The following is a 20,722-nucleotide window of genomic DNA, read 5'->3' on the forward strand; positions in this document are numbered from 1 at the left end:
TTCAGCATGAACAATCACTACCCTGCTTTACACCGATTCTCCCTTAAACTTAATCCACTTTCTTTGGTCACCTGAAAGCGACATATTTCTGTCTGCACTTCCCCACCCCCGGGTGGGCATGTTTATGACATGCACTATCATGCTGGAAAATGAAAAACTTTTGCTCGCAACGCCCAGCCCCATTCCGCCCGTTGCGCTCTTCTGGTCTCCGGTACCGTGGTGACACGGTAAAATTAGATACCGTGGTTTATTAACAACGTTTTCACACACCATCGAGTGATTGATTAACTTTGCAACCCTACCCGACTACTCTGGCGACACATTTGCTTCTCCCACCCACCTGCCCAGCAGCACGGGACCAAAAACTACTAGTGCTAGTTGGCGGCAAAACTTTCAGATTTCGCTCTGCACACACCATGTGCTCTGAATGCTGCCAGGAGCTGGTGTAATTTACCGCCCTCTTTTCGTGCGCCTTCACTACGCTGCACTTGGAACTCGGGGCTGCTGGAGGGGGGGGGGGGTGGATTAGGAGGTTTCGGGTATCGGTAACGTTTCCTTGCGGACTAATTTCATTTGTTTCGATCACGGCAGCACACCGGGCTTGCCGGGCAGAACCGGAGAAGACCCACTTCAAGTTTCAAATTTATGTCCCTTTCGTCGCCTTCTGTCCCTGTCCCCATGAGGAGGGAGAGAAGGGACTTTCTTCACATCTTTGCAACTTTTGGTTTCCATTCGCTTTCGCCTGGCCCGAGTTTCCTGCAGAGGGTCGGGGATTGAAGTATCACCCCGTTCGTGTTACGTTTCCCGTTACCCACGTTTCTGCACTTTCTGCATTTTCCGTCCGGGCCCAAACCGTTGACGCCAGTGGCAAATGGGTGTAGTTTTGCAACTTTTTGTTAAATCATATTAATTGTAACGACTTTAGAGCTGCATCGCGCCATGGTATTTGGAAGATCGCGTCCCGGAAACGGGGGTGGGTGTGAGTGTTTGATGATTTTTCGGGAAGTTTTAAGAGCTTTTGTTTATCGCAAGCAGCGAGAAGTGCTTTGTGAGTGTTTATTGAAGCTGCTTTATGGTCTATTAAGTGTCTGGAAAGAACACGCTAGCATACGCTTCGTTGCAAAACAATACACTGAAACTATTTCCAGTGTTATTGTTACCCATTTGGCCGTCTCTTACCGACGAGTTCTATCAACCGAAAAAACGGGAACGGCCAAAAAATGTCATCTTTCGTTAACTTTATCCACCATTTCTTTCATCCTATTTCATTTCCGTTCTGCTTTTACCTTATTGCACTAGTTCATTTCTAGGCGGGAGGTGAAAAACCATCCCAACCATAAACCGGTGCAGACATAGATAACGATATTGGACATCGCTTGCAACAGCACCATACTTTCCGTGGTCGGTGATCACGGTGGAGAAAGCGAAAAGATGCACATCGGACAGTGCTACCCATAGCGGTGGAGACGGAGGACGGCAAATGTCGTACAAATTGCAGCAATTTACTTCGTCTTGCACCGTCGTGGCCATCGTGTGTGTGGGTGCGTGTGTGTGTGTACATGCACAAACTCGCACCACCAACACCAACATTGGCATCGTTGGTCCAATATTTCATCAGCAGCGGATGTCATTTACTTGACAAATATCATCCGTTTTGCCAATTTGATCTTGCGGGCCGCTATTGGGCGCATCGAGCCATCCGCACAGCACAGATCTGTGCAGCGGAATACGAAGGACAGAAGTAGACACAGATGCACACATGGGCAAACAAAGCGGTTCAATCATTTTTGCCCCATCCGCCTCGAGCAGCAGCGGCTGACTCTACGCCTTCCGACGTCAGCGATAAATTGTGATCAAGTCAAGAGACGGGAAGAGGGCCATCCCATCTCATTACCTCGTGCCAACCAAACATCAATTGATGATTGCCGTCTACCATGTAATTGACTTAACTGCATATTATTTACCTGTTAATTGAACGCATCAAAGGTGTCACGCTGGATGGGCACGGTACGGGCGGAAGGTAGAGGGAGGGGCCCATCGGTGAAAAGGGCAAGTTCAGTTGGAATCTCATCAGACGCAGGCATCATACTGGCATGCAAATCCACCGTAAGATGCAAAAGGTACAGAGATGTCACACACGGGTCAATGCCGTTTGCCACGTTGGATGGTTTGCTGTATACAGTGGGAGGTGGGGGCAATAGTGACATCCTACAACAACAAAATTGGCAGTAGTTATACCTTTTTTATTTTCAATAGGTCTCAAAATTTATATTAATCTCTATAATTGGGATTAGAGTATGTAATATTAACATAATTTAAGGTTATTTAACTAACCTAAATTAATGAAACTAACGTTGAATAGTTTTCTTGTTATTTATCGAAGATTTTTTCAAGGCTTCACATTCCTGTAATATTTTCCTTAAAACACTTTTATATTGTACATTAAATATTTTTTATTGTTTAAAAAGTAAATACACTTTCAACTTTATGGCTCGTTGAATGTTTAAAACGAAAAAGGTTTTTTTTAAGTTTTACAATAAGACGAATTAATAATTTATTGTTTGGGTGATGACTGATAACATAGTTTTAATAACACAACAATTTTAAATAATTCATATAAGATATTGATCCAATAATATATTCTACCAAGAATATATTCAAATGAAATGTACAAAAAATCGTTATTAAATGGTGTTTTCTATCGACAATTTCGTCAACAGATTGCTATGAACAGACATTACGATATTAAATCCTTTGAATACAATACAAAATTGTATGATACTATGTGTGTAAATGGTTTGCATTTAAGTTTTTTTGTCAGCCCCATAAAGGCTTACCTGCTTTATCACACAGCTAGACAGCAACCAACCAGCAACCATTCAGCTCCATTGGCTATGTCGGTCTAGATCGAAACCCGTCTTTTCAGCTATCTCTTCTTCTCCGTCCTTATGACAGTAGACCGTTAGTACATTTAATAAGGGTTTTTTTTTTAAATAGACAAGTATCTAATTCCACATCATTCAATTGTTATGAGTCCATCTAGCCCCACCGTACACTACTCGCACTATCAACGTTCCTCAACGAAAACGTGCCGCGGATGGTTGTGCTAAAACTTGGGGGAGCAAACAAAATCACACCCATCCATCAGGTTTTGCATCCCTTGCAAGTCAACAACACGCATTATTATAACTGCGATTTATTACTCCCTTGGTGGATAGAACATTCCACCGTGCCTCGCCGTGTGCGTAATCGCTTTTGCGCGAAAAAAAAGATGTCCCATTTAGCAGCAAACCATCGAAGAAACAAATGATATTAATTTTACTGCATAGATTTTTTCGCCGTGCACGAAACACTCGCAGGGGAGGTGTGAATCGCCAGCTATCATTTTCACAAAACTTTTCCACTCGATTGCTCACTCACTGTGCGTTCGAAGCGCGACAGTTGTTGATGACGCGAAGCCTCATACTCCCGCGGTCGTTTTAAAATCCCAAGCGACTGCTTAGATGACGCTTTTGCAAAAAAAAAAGCATACCAATACACACAAGTGTTACTACGCTAAACTGCGTCGCACGGGTCTGCTGTGCGATCGTAAATAATGTAGTAATTTATGGTCTCGGTGGGCAATCGAGCAGCAGCCCTGACGCACGTCTAAAAAGACTCGGCCCCAAACGGGAAAAAAGTAAAACAACCCCTCCCCACGATGCATTCGGACAGGGTTTAGGGGCTGGCGCTGGCTGGTACGGCTTATGGCGACCACCCCGGTGGCGCTGTAGGAACTAAGCGAAAAGAGTCGATTAACTTTCTGCTTGGTGTGGCGCTTCGGCCCTGTTATCCGGTTGCCAAAATAATTGAAAAATGCGTCTCTCGGTAAAAACGCACAGACCCGCCACCGTCTGTTCCTGCCAGTGGCAGACAATTCCGTTGGCAAAGCGCCGGCAATAGAACGGAGAAATGAAAAGGAGTTACAGAGCAAGACGCATCCCGTTGGAAAATCGCATCTTACGCCTTGCTGCACTCCGGCACTTTAATTATTTCGGTGTGTTACGCTGCGGCAGAAATGGCATTAAAGATTTAGCCGAGCGCTTGGTGTGTGAACGACTTCCGGAGAACAAAAGATGAGGCCACCGTTATGTTGCAGTGGAGTTTTTTTTCTTCGCATTTTCACCAAAAACGATCTTTGTTCGCATAATTCGCCGACCGTATTCATCGACACACACACACACACACAGGATTCCTATTCGGGCACGGAGAATGTTGCACCGGAATGTGAATGCTGCTTTAACATTTTCATCATCCGGCCCCCCGGAAACTCTCACCTGCATGGGAATGTCTCCAGTGGACACTTCATTTCAAACCCACTCGAAATCATCGTACCATAAAGTGGATAATATGAATGACGCGGCGACCCCTCCAAAAACCCACCCTCACCGGCCCCGTCATCGAGCGGCATCGAATCGAACATTCGGCGAGGCTGGGCCGGGTCGCTTTGTTACCGGTTGCGCTTTGTAGTGTGGTGGAATTAATATTCAACGAAGGTACAAAGGCCAGCGAGTGTGTGTTTACTTCACATGAAAATGTCCTCACCAAAACACGGTGCGATGATGATGATGATGTTGCTGCTGCTGCTGCTTCAAACAGACACGAGTCTTTTGATGTTCTCGGCAGGCTGCACAGGGTAGCAGCACGAAACGGTGATCTATCAATCAGTACCGTCCGTACTGGTAAGATGCAATCGGGGAGGCAACAAGATGAAGATGAAGAAACCCGACGGGGGATTGCATTCTAACAATCATGACCCTTTGATGCCTCCTTCGCAGACCTTCATTTGGGGATATTGTATTAGGAACGCTTTTAATAAGCGCACAAAACAGGAAAAGCCTATTCTATGTTTTGGTTTATCGTTAAGCAGTACTTGTGTAGAAAGAACAATGAATTTTAACTAAAACAAAACAGGCTGAAATTAAAAAGGTTGTTGTCATTTAACGGCAGGCAACTGAATTCTCCAATCAATTTACATGATTTACAGCCACCTAAAACTGATTGATATAAATGATTTGTGATAGCCTAATTTGAAGATACTAGGTAGATAGGAATACTGGGTTACAGAGCTGGACAACGATGTTTCATAGACCTCATTTCTTCTGAAATATACGCTACAAATTATTGGCCTCAAACTCCAATTAAAATGAACAACTGATGATGACCCCTTAAGGGGCTGTAAACTAAAACCAAACCCATACCAGTTCTGAAACCGTCACATTACCCTTACGGATTCAGGAGCTGATCATGATCTCATGCAGGTTCTAAACCTGATACTGAACCTATACCGGTCCATGAACCGATCACGAACCCATACCGGTCCTGGAACGGATACTGAGTCCATTTTCTTCTTCTTCTTCTTCTTCTTCTTCTTCTTCTTCTTCTTCTTTTTCTATTTGGCGTAACGTCCTACGCGGACATACCGGCCCTTATACAGGCTTTCAAGACTTAATTGATTACCACACAGCCGGATAGTCAATCCTTACTGCGGGAAGACGGTCCATTCTAGGTTTGAACCCATGACGGGCATGTTATTGAGTCGTAAGAGTTGACGACTGTAGCACGGGACTGAACCTATATCAGTCCTAAAATCAATAATGAGCCCATACTGGTCCTGGCAAAGATACTGCTCCCATACCAGTCCTTGAAGTAAAACTATACCCATACCGGTTCTGGAACCAACCATACACCTAGAACCGTTCACGAATCCATGCCAGCTTTGGAACTGATAATGAACCCAAACCGTTTCTGGAACCAAGCATGAACCCATACCGGCCCTGGAACTGATGCTAAACTCAAACGCGTCCTTCAACAACTCCCGATTTTATTCCGTTCCTGGAACTATACCTGGACCTGTTGCGGATTCAGATTTCGGAAACTTGGTGCATAATTTCAAATATGTTTGTGTGTTGTTAAAGAAATATAGCCAAAGTATTTAAATTTTATTTTAATTGAAGCTGAACCTTCAGATTGAAAGCTTAATGTGCACGTATTTGAAAAGTAGCTACCGTAAAAGCTCTCCCAATTTATTGCACTGTGAACAGTTATTCATCTTGCAATCTTTAAAAGCAAAATAGAAGCAACGTTCGATAGCGTAGGGATTGCAAAAGTTACTGCCATTTCTCATGCAGATAATGACTGACCATCAGATCGGAAAAACAAGAAGCCATCACAGGCAAAGGCACACAAAATCGGTCCGTACATTATACTAGAAATAGAAGCCACACACAAAGTTCATCTTTCATTGAGCGCTCTCCAGCCCATCCAGAGACGAATTAGAAGTTTCGCTCCAAAGCGATAAATAACTTTGATGACCGTACCATTTTGGGTGACATGTACGCGTTGTGGTGGCGCTGGCCACGACGGCCACGACGGTGAAAGGGAAGCCCTGCTGCTGCTGCACCACTGCGGAGTTGTTGCTACCTTGCTGGGGCGGTTTATGCTCCGTTGTCTTTGAGGTCAGCGTGGTTTCGCCTACAAGGGTGTCGGGTCATAATTTACCCGTCTAATGAACAAATCGGGTGGCGATGGAGTGGTGGCCGCTGTTGGTACATTATCGGACGATGCAGCAACATTTTAATGCTCTGCTCAAATAGCGAAACTTTTTGGTTCGGCTAGCCGAAACGGTACGACACGGTGGACAGACACACACGCCACGGAAAACATTCCGTGGGAAGATGGAACCAGGTACTCGAAGAGCGATGGAGAAGAGCAGGAAAAAATTCACCGCATCAAGCGTACCATAAATTTACGTGCCAATTATACGTGGCCCGGTAAAGAGGACGACTTTCAATGGGTGTAGGTGTGTGTGTGTGAGTGTGTTTGAGTGGGGCAAAACGGACTATGCGAAAATCACCGTTGAATAATCCGATGCCTTCTGCGAGGTTTGGTGCCTGTTTTTTTCAAGCAAAAAAGAACTCTCCAGCATTTCTTTCTAGAAGGTCCGCAGAAAAACTGACCCACCACATACGTTATATGGTAATGGTACACCAAAAAAAACGTACATATACATCGGTACTATAACACTATGGAATGCTCGTACCATCTCGAATGCAGTAGCAAGAAACAATAAACGGTTTTTGGGTATACCTGCTTCGTCGATGGTAGTAGCTGTAACAATTGAAGTTCGTTAAAAGTTTACAACTGACTGATATGCCGGAACACATCAGGAACTCAGAGCAACGAACACGGACGAATGCATCCTTGGCGTTGGAAACAATTTGCAAACCAACTTACGACTATTATTTTACTCCAAGGACAGTACGTTTGCCCTTCCAGTGGGATGCATAAACCTTTCTGGACTGGTTCCCCTTACTGCATAATAGTTTGGTTTTGTTTTTGGTTTGGTAAGAGAAACAGCCTTATATATCTACAAAATTGGACTGGATTGTGGAAGTTTTTTTCTCCTCAAATACGTTTGCTGTAGCTCTATTGAAAACTTAACACTCGGTGCAGTACGCTCCGGCCGTAATGAATTGAAGGTCCCTGAGTTCTGAATGGGAACTTCAGACACTATTGATCGATCTTAGCTGTCGACTTTGGGCGATAAACTTTTGAAGCTTTTATTTAGGTTCCTGTCCTTTATATCCAATTCCCATTGTTGCGAAGCTTAATCTCGGAACATGAGAATGACCTTTAGTCTGGTCTTTTCCAAACATTGTTCAATTTTAGAACAGTCAGTTAACTATGCCTGCAAGGTATGTCAAATAGGACCACCCTGGGGTGTTCTAATGACGTCAGTAATGGCGTCAAATTTTAATTTGATGATGAAATTGACAATGGTCTTCGTCCATTTTTTTTGCGGAACTGAAATGTTTGAGCAAAGTTCTCTTTTGTATCTTAAACTCAATGCATTTACTCAGCTCAAACCTCGAATCGAGTATGATACAAAGAAATGATTGCCAACTACCAAGGCAGCGCCTTCTATGGAGTATAATACATCAATCGTGAAGTAAATTAAATAAGTTCAAACATTAAGACTTTTCAAACATCTAAATTCCTGTTTGGTTTGTTTTGTTGATGCTTCTGAGAACCGGAACTTTACGATTCATTCAATTCATCCTAAAGAACGAACAACGTACGTTCATCTAATCTCCGTTCATCGATTCTTTATAAATAAAAATGTACTAAGTTGGTAATGAAAATAAGGATTTTTTCATTGTGTTTCTAGCCATTTAGGGACTAGTTGGATACAAAAATGTTCTTCTTCTTCTACTTTTTCTTTTTGGCACAACAACCGCTGCCGGTCAAGGCCTGCCTGTACCCACCAGTGGAGTGGGCTTGGCTTTCAGTGACTTATTGTTACCATAACAGGATAGTCAGTCCTACGTATGAAGGCATAGTCTAATCGGGGCTTGAACCCATCACGGACATGATGTTCAGTCGTTCGAGTTGACGACTGTACCACCAGACCGATCCTCAAAAAAATTTAGCTTAAGTTAAAATCTCTATCCTAATTACATTTTTCCAGGCAAATGCTCTCCTCAAAACAATGAGCGTATTTTTGTGTGTTTTGATCACTCAAAATGAAATCAAAACTAACACGAGCTTCCGAATTAAGGTTGATGGCATAGCTAATTATCTCAAAACTGATCACAACAGATGAAGCTATCCCGAAAATAGCATGCCAAAATGATAGCAATCCTCTAAAAACAAAATGTGTGCCATTGCAAAACAGACCTTTATTGGCGTACGTTGCAATAGTCTGGAATGCAGATAACGTTAGACATAATACGGAATAATTACTTCACAAACAACGGTATACCGAGTGTCTTCCTCAACAACAACACGTCACTATCATTTAATTTTGTACATCTTATGCTCTTTTCACTCCCACAGCTTCAGGCGGCACCGCGAAACGCTCACTCACGGTAGAGATTAGTGTTTCTTCCGCACACAGTAGTAAATGCCTGTCAGTTTGATGAATTAAAAATGCTATCTGACATTCTAGCGCCACATCTTCTTTCGCACCATAACCACCAAGTAGCGGAATAATGCTATACGGCCCTTGCCATTTCACTCGCACGCTGAGCAAAACACGATGAATATTAAACGTTCATTTACTTTAACGTTGAATCGGATCGCGTCTCCCATCGACATGCGGAAACGCCCCCCCCCCCCCGCGCTTCCCGTGGTCAATTACATTACAGATTGTAAGCTTCTCTCGATTAGATGGTACAAATCCCGCAATGACCCCCCAAGGGGAGGCGACCCCACTCAGCTACGCGAACGAAAACAAAGCTCACAGCCATTAGAACCGGTACAGACCACGGGCCTAAGAGTGGTGCTGTTTTTTTTTTTTTCTTTTCTTTATCCTAGCACGTTTAGCCCACCCAACAACAACAACAACGACAAAAAATCACACAAACTTACCAATCGCTGTCACGACGCCCCAGAGCCGTATCAGTGGCCGGAGACAGTGGCAGGGGCCGCCAAATTGACGCCGTCGGTTCCTTCCGTCCATGATGTCGCTGCGGTGGGGAAATGTGAAAGCTGCTCAGTCCCCTGATTGCCCACACACTATTGTGCTTCCCTTAGCTTAGCTGTCGGGGACCAGGGGGCGACTCCGCAGATGGCCTTGGAGTCTGTTTTTTTTTGTTTATCTCTCACACCACACTCTCCTCACTTGTTTTGGTAGCCCTCGTTCTGTATAGCTTAACGGGAAAACTTTTCCATCCGTTCTCACCGGAGCACGAAAACTTTGGCCCGGTTGGTTTGTGTGAGACCAATGCGTTCTTTGCTTGTTTTCTTTCGTGTTTCACTGCCCCTTTATCTCTGTTGACGCGCTGTCGGCGTTCTTGTAATGAACCACTTGTCCGGCTGAAGTTGTGATTATCGACACCGGATTAACTGGTGGCAGCCTTTTTAGGGGTGAAGCAGTCGCGAAGCAGTGCGACGAGCTTTACGCAGCCACACACCACCTCACTCACTGCTCACCGCGGACTTCCGAGGGGCGGGATTCGCGAACCGTACTACAACACATCACACACACATTCCACCCGGCTGCCATTCGTTGATCATTTTATTGCGAGCCGTGGCAGAAATTCACTCAATGACACACCGGGGAAAAAGCTTTCACGGGAGCACTGCACACTGTAGCTACGACCAATTTAAGCACGGTTTGGACTGGACTGCCTCGTTGGAATGCTGGCTGTCGCTTGGGTAGGGAAATTTATGTTTCATTAGTCAAACGCACCTCCACACACACAATTACTGGCGGTACTGGTGGCCTAAAACCCGGTAAGAAACGGTACTGCGTGTCATAATGTGAAACATTTTATTACCTAGCCCCTTTTACCGTGTGGTCCCCGTCACTACCATCACCAAAAAACAAAAAAAAACAATAACAACGACCCAGCGGGGCTGTACGTAATTATTCCCTTCCCTTCAATGCGGACAAATAATCCGTAGTTGTGTCCTCTGAGTCCTCCGAAAAATCGGTTCCACAAGATCACACACTCACGCAGACACAGCTCTAGTAGGTTTGGTTTTCCCCCCATTTTTTCCGTTGCGTTTGATTGGTCCCGATCCACTGGCACTGATCCCGATGGTTGGTCGGTTGGCTGGGTGATTGAATTCCTTTTGCGCTTGTTTGTTCCGTTTCGGGGTGGTGGGGGGTGATTTCGGTTCTATAAGTGGAGCAAAACGGAGGGAGAAGAAGGAGAATGGCAAAACAAAGCCCTCCAGAATGAGTGGGAGTATGCCCAAGGTAAAAAAAGGGATCAACAAACATTTTAAATTGATCAGCTTTTCGGGGAGACGCACACAACGGCAAAAGAACAATACGTTTGTCCCGACCAAAGGGCAGACAGAAAAGGGAGGCAGAAATCACGAGAGTAGTCCCCCTTTTACTCGCGCACACACACACACGCACACTACAGATACAATGGAATGTGTAGCTACAAAGAAGCATACTAATGGAGAGAGAGAGAGAGAGAAAAAAAAAACGAAAAACGACAACCGTGTTGTTGCTCTGCCGAAAATAATTCGCGTAAAAGATGAAATAGATTGTTCGTGTGCTGGTGATGAGCTTTTCGACTTTTTTGTGCGATTGTTGTTGCTGTTGCTATTTGTCGTCTTTTCCGAAGCCACAATAACAAATCGATCGAATTGTATGGGAAGGAGGGGGGGAGGTAAATGGAATGGTTGTAGTACTGGTATTATTTTCTGCCTATTTTCCGTTGGCACACGAATCGAAAAGATCAAACAAACTCAGGGTGGTGTAGCCACACACAAACACACACACATGCACGTTTACACAAAAATAACCGTCAATTGTGTCACGATGGCGCACATTGAAACGCTCACCGAAACCATACCAAAAACCCATCACTGTAGGGGCTTGTGGTGCGGAATTTGCCAAACAGTCGCCTTTTTGAGCAACCAAAACGACCCAATTATGAAGCAGTTTTACGTTGACTGCGATTTAGCATATTCGAGAGAAAAAAAAACATGAACAACGACAACAAAAATTAACAATTTTCACGCACACACACACACATACACACAGGAACGACGTATGTCGATTGCACAGTGGAAGCTTTTGGGGGTAAATATTGGTATGAAAGTCCTTAAATGTTATTTTAATACTTAAATATACACAATTTGAAATATAATTTTCTACTTTTCCTCGAACTTACGCTAGCTAATGTATCTGTTCTAAATTTAAATGTCTAAATGCAAAGTATCTAAAAATGTCTACAGTCGTTATGCTGAGTTAAAAGACTATTTATTGCCTTAAAAGTAATTGACTTCATAATTTATTACTTGAACGATACTTACAAATAATGCTATTAAATTGTCTAACTAAAAGATGGCTGACATGCATGCTCAGATCCCACAAAGACATGGACATGGTTCAAATCTGTTTCTGAAGCGTACTTAATTTTTAAAGATGCTTTATAAAAACGCATATTTTTGGGTATTTTTAAAAGCAAAATAAACTTTAAGGTAAAACTTGCTTTTCAATATAATAATTTAAAATGGAACTTCATCTTTTGAAGTTTGCCTTTTCTTTTCAAACCTATATTTTCGCGTCCCAACTCAAACTAGCTCGTGATACCGTCCCAATGGCCCACAGGTAAAGTTATTCAAAACCAATGTTGCCCTTGTTATAAGTTTGGACACCCGTACAATAGACACCATCTGGGCACAGCCATTGCTGTTACTTACTTACTTATCCGGCGCTACCATTGCCAGTTGCTGCTATGAATCGCATCGGTAAACTAAAGGGATTAATAGCTGTGTGTTTCCTGTGCTACATTTAATTTTCGTCGATTTGCTGCGAATTAAACTAAACTAACCTAATTAAGCGCCTGAACATCACTTTTTGGCACATTCATCCCGCCCATGTGCCCCATTGTGTGGCCCCAAAATATCGAGAAAACCAACCGATCGACATGTGATGTTGACGAGCCTGTGGACGAGCTGGAAGTTTTGATTGTTAATTGACGTGCTGGTGTGTGTGCGCGCACATGCCGAAGTGAAACGATTAGCAACGGTCCCCAACGCAGCAACAAACAAAAAAGCGGGACGGGCACACCTTCATTTTCCCTTTCGGAGAAGTTAATCTACTGCTTCACGTGTTGAAATTATGCCACTTGTGCGGAGCGGGTGGAACAGCCACAGCAAACACCCGTTTCTACGGCAGGCGGGGGTTATATTTGTGTTCAAACTACCTTCCTTTTTGGCCTCCGCCTTCTTTCCACTCCCTTCCCTCTATGGAGTTATTTAAAATATTCAATCGACCCCTTTTCATTGGGTGTGTATGTGTTTGTTTGTGTGCTTTAGCAGCACTTAACACTCGATTTGCTCATTTACTACACTTGCGCTTCGACCCGGTTTCCTACAGCCTTACAAAACCAACCAAACCCGCGGCACCGGGTTTCGGTTACCCTGGCAACGGCATTCTAGTCTAGTCGTTGCTAGCGGGGAAAATAAAGTAGCGCTAAGGGTAAGGGGCATCCTGATTGGCACCAGCCTGTCGTAGCTGGTTTTCGTCGTCCTAGTAGGCAGCAATTTGCACCACACGCTTGAAATGATCACAAACATCACATTAACGAGCGAAAGACGGGGAAAGTGAGCTTTTCAAAAAAGCTGCCCCACCAACAGAGTTGTTACATGCTTTTTGGGGGAACGGGGGAAAAAGTTTTCTCGCTGTACCAGATAAATTGATATTAAAATTTTACACCACCAGCGTTTAATAACTTGCCAGGCGAAAACGTGAGCCGCGCCAATAAAATTCGATAAAATGGCACAAAACAGAAAACCGGCTACATCGGTGCTGTAATTGACTGGATTGGTTTTTTTTGGACGGGTCGCGCCGCGAAGCTTTAGGACAACCATTGCGGGAGAAAAATTGGGGTGTGTAATGTGTTTCTTTTTCCTTCCCCTTCTTTTTCGACACTTTTAATCCTTTCGGTGCGCACTCGGAGAACGAGCGTGGTGGAAAACTTTTTTACCCTGACACGGACTGATTTCCATTTCCCCCTCCCGACTAAGCCTGGGACGACTGAGAGTGCCTAATCCGGCCAACGTGGAAATGTGTTTCTTTCCTGCACTGTTACAACACCATAACCATTTCATTATTTTACTTCTTTTTTCTTTCCTCTTTCCATTACAACTCTTTTTGAGTGTGTGTATGTGCTTCAGCTTCATCGCATCCTCGTATTCGAACCGGGGTGTGGAAAACTTTTGCAAAAGTTGATTTTCTACCCCTCTCTATCTCTCCCTATCTTCCATCGGATCCCATTTCCTTCCAGTTTTCAACACACTGGATACAACGTTTCGAAACTCACCGCCCGACCCGGCTGCACTTTGCAATTGTCGTTGCGGAAAATGTTGTACCGGCAGACGGGCGCACGAAGGCACAAACAAACTATCTCACAGATCAATTGAAATGGCTTTTCCCGGCCAGTTGTTTTTCCACCATTTGGCCCCTGCAAAGCTGCAAACAAAACGAAAAACGCATCACATAAGAAATCAAAACCCAGTCTCGAGCGGATTCGCAAGAGAGTAGGGAAGTTGTTGAGCGTGGAAAACTAAATTAAAATGTGTGTTTTTCCCATACCACGGCTTTTCTTGCCCGTGGTGCGGCAATGCTGTTTGTCACCAATTTGTGCAAAATGCTCAGCTCCGAACGCAAACATTGGAAGGAGAACAGTGGAAGAAAAGCTGTCTAATAGAGCCAGTCGGTGGGGAAAAACAAACTGGTAAAATTAAAAGGGAAACCCCGGGCGGTAGAATTTCCCAAACCGAAGGTAGGTTGGGGAGGTGTTGAGAACGTTTAAATTATTCAATCTCACGCCATGTTTTCTTGCTCCGTGAAGTCCGATCCGTTGGGCAGGCCGTGTTGGGGATGACGCACGGCCTACACACACACCCTTTGGCAGCGCGACCTAAACCACAATCGGGTCACAAATGGGCGTAAATAATTCACCCAAATGCAGCCAGGCTTAGATTGGACCCTTTGGAGTTGGACGCCTAGTAGGCGGGTGCGGGCTTGATCAAAAGCTCGTTGTGGTTCACTGTTTAAGACACCTTAAATTATTAACAATGTACAGGGCAGTAGAACAGAACAACGCGTTGCCGTTTTATAGTTCTGACCCTATTAATGATGCCTTTTCTTTTATTCGTTGCAATAAAAGTCGATTTGCAGGCTGTACAGGGAACTACCCGCCACATCATTTCTGTTAACGCAACACCCGAAAACTGTCAGGGTTTTTTTTCGCTCCCAAATGAAAACGGAAAAATCAAAATGCGCCGCCGGCAAAGTGTGTATGTTTGTGAATGTACAACTACACACACCATAAACCAACCTGCATTGGAAATCGGAAAAATAAACCATCAAGCAGCTGTAATTCTAGGAAATAATTCAAACGGAACGGAACAGGATCGGATTGTGGGTGAGAATCCTTTCCTTTTTTTCACTTTATCGGCTCGGTTCGGGTTGGATATTTTGTTTGGGACTAACGACGACGAGTGTGCCGAGAGATCGGAGGGCAGAGAGATCCCAAATCACAGGCAACCGAAAACCGGATATTGTCATGCACCGTACCGGCGTAACTTAATTTTTGGCGAATCTTTTACTAACATTTTCCCCCCACACACACTCACAACTTTTACTCTCCCCAACCCAGTGTGTGAGTTTGATCCTTTTTCCCTCTTTTTCTGTATCTTGCCTCAGGTGTTTCGGTACTTTCCAAATCGGTAACTGTTATTTGTGTAAGGTTTGTGAGCCAAAGTATGAGTAGGTTTTCTCTGACATGCGAAATAAAAATACCCGAATCTGAGCGCAACAGCTAAAGGGTAAGCCAATCGGGAAGAAAAATGGAACCGGGGTTTTGCCCTTTTCCGGTTCCCGTGTTTTTTCATCCATTCCAACAGGCAGGCAGGTAGCATTGGAAGGTGGATGACGAATGGTCTGCACACACGCACACACACACGGCCGTATGCAGAACGCTCCTGCATATCGTGAAATGTGACATAAAGAGCAAAACAATTACTTACATCCCTACGCAGTTGCGGGCTGACGCAGGGAAGCCTTTTTGGATGCGGGGAAGCGGACAAACGGACTGATCTAAACTCTGGCGTGGGGAAGGATAAAGTAATTGGGAATTGTGTTTACGTCGCTGCTGGTTATCATCGCTGCTTGCGAGAAAAGGGGCTCGGGATGGTACAGAATGAATGAATGTAAAAGCGTGTTGTGTTTAGGGGGGAAGGATGATGCATAATTTATCTGGCTCCTCTTTACGGGATGTTTGCCGAATTCTAACCGAATTGCTGACTAAAGTCTTAACCTGCCGCAGTGTGCTCACGCAAGTTCTTTGGTATGCGTAAACAGGGGAAGGAAAGGGAAGCAAATTCCAACTCGTATCATTGTTGCTTTCCATATGCAGCAGTACTATTAAAGGACAAATTAAAGCGCTATAGATAACACACTATTGCAGGGGTTTGCGGTTGATTGTTGATGTTTGTTTGATTCTAACTGTATGTTAAATGTATTCTTTATTCCTGTACAATTTCGAACGTTTTGCTAGTTTTATTTATCAAATTAGGAATATATGTATTCTTTACAATGAGAGCCAAATTTATGGAAAATAAGGTAGTCAATTTTCTTGGCAGAAAACTGTTGCGCATCGGAATGAAACAGGTAGTGACCTTTCATAATATTTTGGTCAGATTGTAATAATCCCTATCGCGTGTCATTGCCTGTGAATTGATTTTAATGTGATCCTAGACCTCTTTTAGGTGAAGCTGTCAATCTCACATATAAAATAGGCATTTAGATGGCAAACATTCGAACTAATTTGAAGTTGAAAAGAATATTTGCTCAGTTTTATATATGTAAATGCAATGTAAGGAAATTAATGTAAGGAAAAAAACAGTATTAAGAAATACATCTACATTGCATACGTGGTCAAAAGAAGGCAAAGAATGTTAAACTTCAAATATTTTGTCTAGGTATTTATGACATGTTCAAATAGATTGTAAATACTTAAAATCATAATCAAAACGTTTAAAGCAATTACTACAGTTTCTAATGTTATCGGAGTGAAAATGCATGTAAAAAGTTTTAAATAATTTTACAAGACCCGGCTCTTAGAGAATTTTTACTTTTTTTAGATTTTTTAGAAACTTTTTGGTTAGTATTTATGGCATTAAATCACATCTTGTTTTAGAAAACGTGGAGAACACTAATAAAGTTTATATACGAAAGAATAAGTAATACATGGTTTCCTACGATTTATTGGTTGGTTCCTATATATATATATTTTTGTTGGTCCCCATTTTTTGTGAGTTCTCACGATTTTTTGATTCAATTGTGTTGATATCCAATCGGACGATACCAATAATTAATGGGAACGAACCAAAAATTAATGGGATACGATGAATAAATCATAAGACGAGCCCTAAAAATTATATCAAATGAGAAATAAATCGTGGGAAACCCTGCAATAAGTTTGAGATGCACCATTAGACACTTCCACTACTATATACTGTTGAACAGCATTCGAAAATTTCGACCAAATTCGTCAAACGAACCCCTGTACCACGTGAACTACCAGGCGTCTCCATTGCACTCATTCCCCCGAGCCCTCCGCGATGACTGGACCGCACGGCCTGTGATGGCCTGTCCCTGCAGGATGTTAGTATGCTAAACTTTCTTATCATGCTTCGTTTGATGCATCCCATTTGTGCATAACAACCTACACCGATCCTCTTGCTCCCCCTTCGCCACTATTTCCTCATTCCCTATTACATGCTATTTATGTGGTTGAAAAGAAACAGGACTCACTGTCTCACTCTCATCACAGCTCCGACCCCTACCAGAATTGATACTCTATACCGGTCACCTACGAGGCTAAACACAGAGTGGCTCGTGCTGATGTCACACACCGACCGTACAGCGTTTACAGCGTAATGGTACGGGTACGGTACAGATACTAATAAAAGGGACAGCTGTCTTGCAAGCTTGCAGCACGTCACCGGACTCCCCCATTTTGAAGGGACCGTACAAGTTCAATAGAAGTTCCGCTACGGTTAACTTCCGCTCCTGCTTACAGACCTATGCAATGCTATCTTGTCCGGCCAACTGCGAACCAACGCGTAGACGATCGCCGGCCACGTACGCGCGACGGGTGGATAAAAGGAAAGGACTCCAGGGGCCAACACGTTTTGGACAGCTTGTACGGTTGACTAGACACACAGCACCATGGAGCAGCAACTCACCGTGCAGAGGGTTCTCCGTTTCTGTGGCAGCTTCCCTATCCGGTATCTGTCAACGGAGTTGGGCAACCCAGCTCCAGTAGCTTTTATAATTGGAGCGCGAGTTATTATTTTCCCATCCCTGCTGTGCTTTTAGGTTTCTAGGCACGGATGATACATGTTGTCCCGTCCACCGTGTGCTTCAAAACCACAACCTAAAGAGAACGTTGCGCCAAGCTATTGAACCGTTTAGCAGGATGATTAAACGCAACTGATCGATGGTGTAAAGAGTGACCCGGATGGAATGGCCAGTGGTTGGATAAATACAATTTCTAATTTTAAACCGAAGCGCAACGCAAAAGCGGTTTTGTTTTCCCTCATCCACTTCGGCTTACATCTCACGTAGGGAGGCGAGGATAATAGCTCCGGTTCGCTCTAAAATACCATCTTTAGCCACCCAGGGATGATGTTTACCCCTTTGACACACACGTGTGTGTGTGTGTGTGTGTGTGTGTGTGTGTGTGCGTGTGTGTGAGAAAGTACACGATCGATCGGTATTTTCCAGCGATTTTACACATTTCGGTCACGTCCGGCGTGTCTGTGTGTAGTGAAGCTGAAATGGACCGTTTCCATTGCAGCCAAAACCCGGTTGCATAATGTTTCTACACTGCTATTGTTGTTTGACTAGCAAACCTGTTCATGTTGCCATCCACCTTCATCCACACAATCGTGGTATCCAAGAAGAGGTATCCATCAACCAAAACAACTGGCAGGGACATAACGGCGGCAATGGCAAAACTGAAGCGATAATGTGAAACATTCAAAAAACATCATCGATCAGTACACCCGACACCCGGTGCTCCCCCCTTCCCCTTTCTTCTGTTTAAACGGGAGGAGAGCACATGCTTTAATTGGGACCAGCAACCAACATCTTCCATCCCAGCGCCTCCTTGGATTCGTCTTTTGCGTCGATTTGCGCCGATTCGCATTTCGCATGTCGATTTCCAGTTCAAAGACGTCTGCCCTGCCCTGCAGGGCATTGGAATGGTATTATTGAACGGGTATTATGGCTCCGTTTTGCTCGTCGAACGCACGAAGACGACGTCTATCAGTCGACGTAGATGGAGTTGTATGTAGATGAGGCAGACATAGAAATTCCAATCATTGCACACGCGGTGTGTGCTGTATTCCGATGTGTAACCGATACGGATCGGGTTGGTGTGTGTCTGTGTGCATATCACGTTGTTCGGGTTTTGAATTTTGATGGATAAAAGAAGCGGGCTCGAGAGCAGAATTAGATGCCTTTAGGGATCAAATATCCAATTTGGTTTAGGGTTTGGGAAATTTATACTAAAAAAAAATAACCCCACAAAACACACCTTCACATAACGGGGGATTTTGGGAATCAGAAACAACAATGACACTTTCTCACCCGTTTTACAGTTCAATCCAATTGTAATAAATATTATTGCTTCACTTCTGTCCGACCTTTCAACACCACCAGCATCATTATCCTATTGCACGATCACGTGTTCCACACCATACCTTCAATGCCCTTTGGATGACACACTCACTCACACACACTCGTCACACAAGTGATCTGCATACACTTTCGAACCTTTTCAACACATTCCAATTGGCACTTTTTCGTTGTTTTTTTTTTTTTTTGCTCTACTTGTATTTGCAAACCGGCACACAGCCCACTTCTAGCAAACCACACCAAACACCAGCCGGCAAACTCGCACTAACAAGCCACTTCAGCACCACAATGGCGGCGCACACAATACGGAAAGTGCACGCGGACGCCGGACACCACGCACAGCAACATTCCTCTACGCCAACAAGTATCGTTCTGAGCAAGCTTTCGTAGAAGGTTGTTAGCCGAGCCCATGCTCCTTTGATCCCCCAACAGCGGTAGGGACAGTGAGAGAGCTTCTTGCGAAAGAGCGCAAACCGACTCCCCGTAGTGAGCACGGTGAAAAGAGCGAATGAGGTGAGCGTGAGCTGGTTAGCCGGCACAGCGTGAGTGATACGAACTATTCTCACCGAAAGAGTACATTTTAAAAACAGATAAGCGGAACCGATAAGCGATCTCAAACGTTGGCGATGCGTCTGTCTCTAGTTTTTAAAGGGGCTGTTTGTGGTTTCTTCTACCCATCACCAGGGCCCCTTTTATTTGTCTTGGAAAGCAAGTTAAAATGAGATCTCGTACCCGGGCCGGCCGCTCTCCGTTGGGATATGGTAATTCTGTCAACGTGCTGTAAATGCACGAAAGCCCATAAGGCAAGGGACACACCACGGCGGTTTTAACACCACCCGGTTTGCTTTACCGTTCGGGGAATCGCATAGCACATTGGATCGTTGCATTTACTTCTTGCTAAAAACATGCTTAATATTAATTCTTTCGATTTCGATTCGTTTGCTGCGCGAAGGGCGTGTAAGAAAAAGGGGTGGTTTAATTTCGTTAAAAGTTTTGTGCCGAGGTTGTACTATTGTCATGAAATTCCCAACCGCGGATGGTACATTATCACCGGCATGTTTGCATATCTTAGTTTCTTTAGCGGTCGATCACAATATTCCAACTACACCCTGAAGATAAACAAGCAAAACGGTCTACGATTGGATAAGTTACAAACGACATATTTCCCATGTTGTTTTAGATTTATCATTAAAAATGATGTCCAAATAGAAACTTTTGCATTATTCGTTACGCAACATGCGATTCCTTCCTTCCTGCTAGAATTAATAAGCTTGCCTAACTTGAAACTTCCCAAACGAAATGCAAACCACAAATCACCAGCTGTTCCACCTTCTGCTGATAAATTATTTACTTTGTCAAGCAACATTTTAAAGCTGATATTATGCTAATGACTCATTATGGAAACAGAACTGTCTAATTCTGCAACAAGTTCTTGACTAAAAAAAAGATACTTCAGCATGTCCTGCATAATCAACAACAGCTTCGATCGGTATCCAT

At 43.9% G+C, this 20,722-nt stretch overlaps 1 protein-coding gene across 12 annotated transcripts in view; it reads right to left on the minus strand.

Moving 5' to 3' along the window:
* LOC121591497 overlaps positions 1-19,581 on the minus strand; it is a 36,452-nt gene extending 16,871 nt beyond the window's left edge. Inside the window, exons 1-2 of one of the 12 annotated variants that reach the window (XM_041912086.1) lie at positions 19,364-19,581; positions 9,412-10,195 (exon numbers count right to left, since the gene is read on the minus strand). In XM_041912086.1, coding sequence (XP_041768020.1) covers positions 9,412-9,502 — 91 coding nt within the window. In that variant the 5' untranslated portion in view covers positions 9,503-10,195; positions 19,364-19,581. Of the gene's footprint in view, positions 1-1,964; positions 2,209-2,334; positions 2,378-9,411; positions 10,269-19,233; positions 19,253-19,290 lie in introns of those variants that run through there. The other 11 variants (XM_041912081.1, XM_041912083.1, XM_041912080.1 and 8 more) reach the window with 11 other exon arrangements.
* Between the last annotated feature and the right edge of the window lie 1,141 nt (positions 19,582-20,722).

The sequence above is a fragment of the Anopheles merus genome, chromosome 2L (genome assembly GCF_017562075.2).
Source record: "Anopheles merus strain MAF chromosome 2L, AmerM5.1, whole genome shotgun sequence".
Taxonomy (NCBI): domain Eukaryota; kingdom Metazoa; phylum Arthropoda; class Insecta; order Diptera; family Culicidae; genus Anopheles; species Anopheles merus.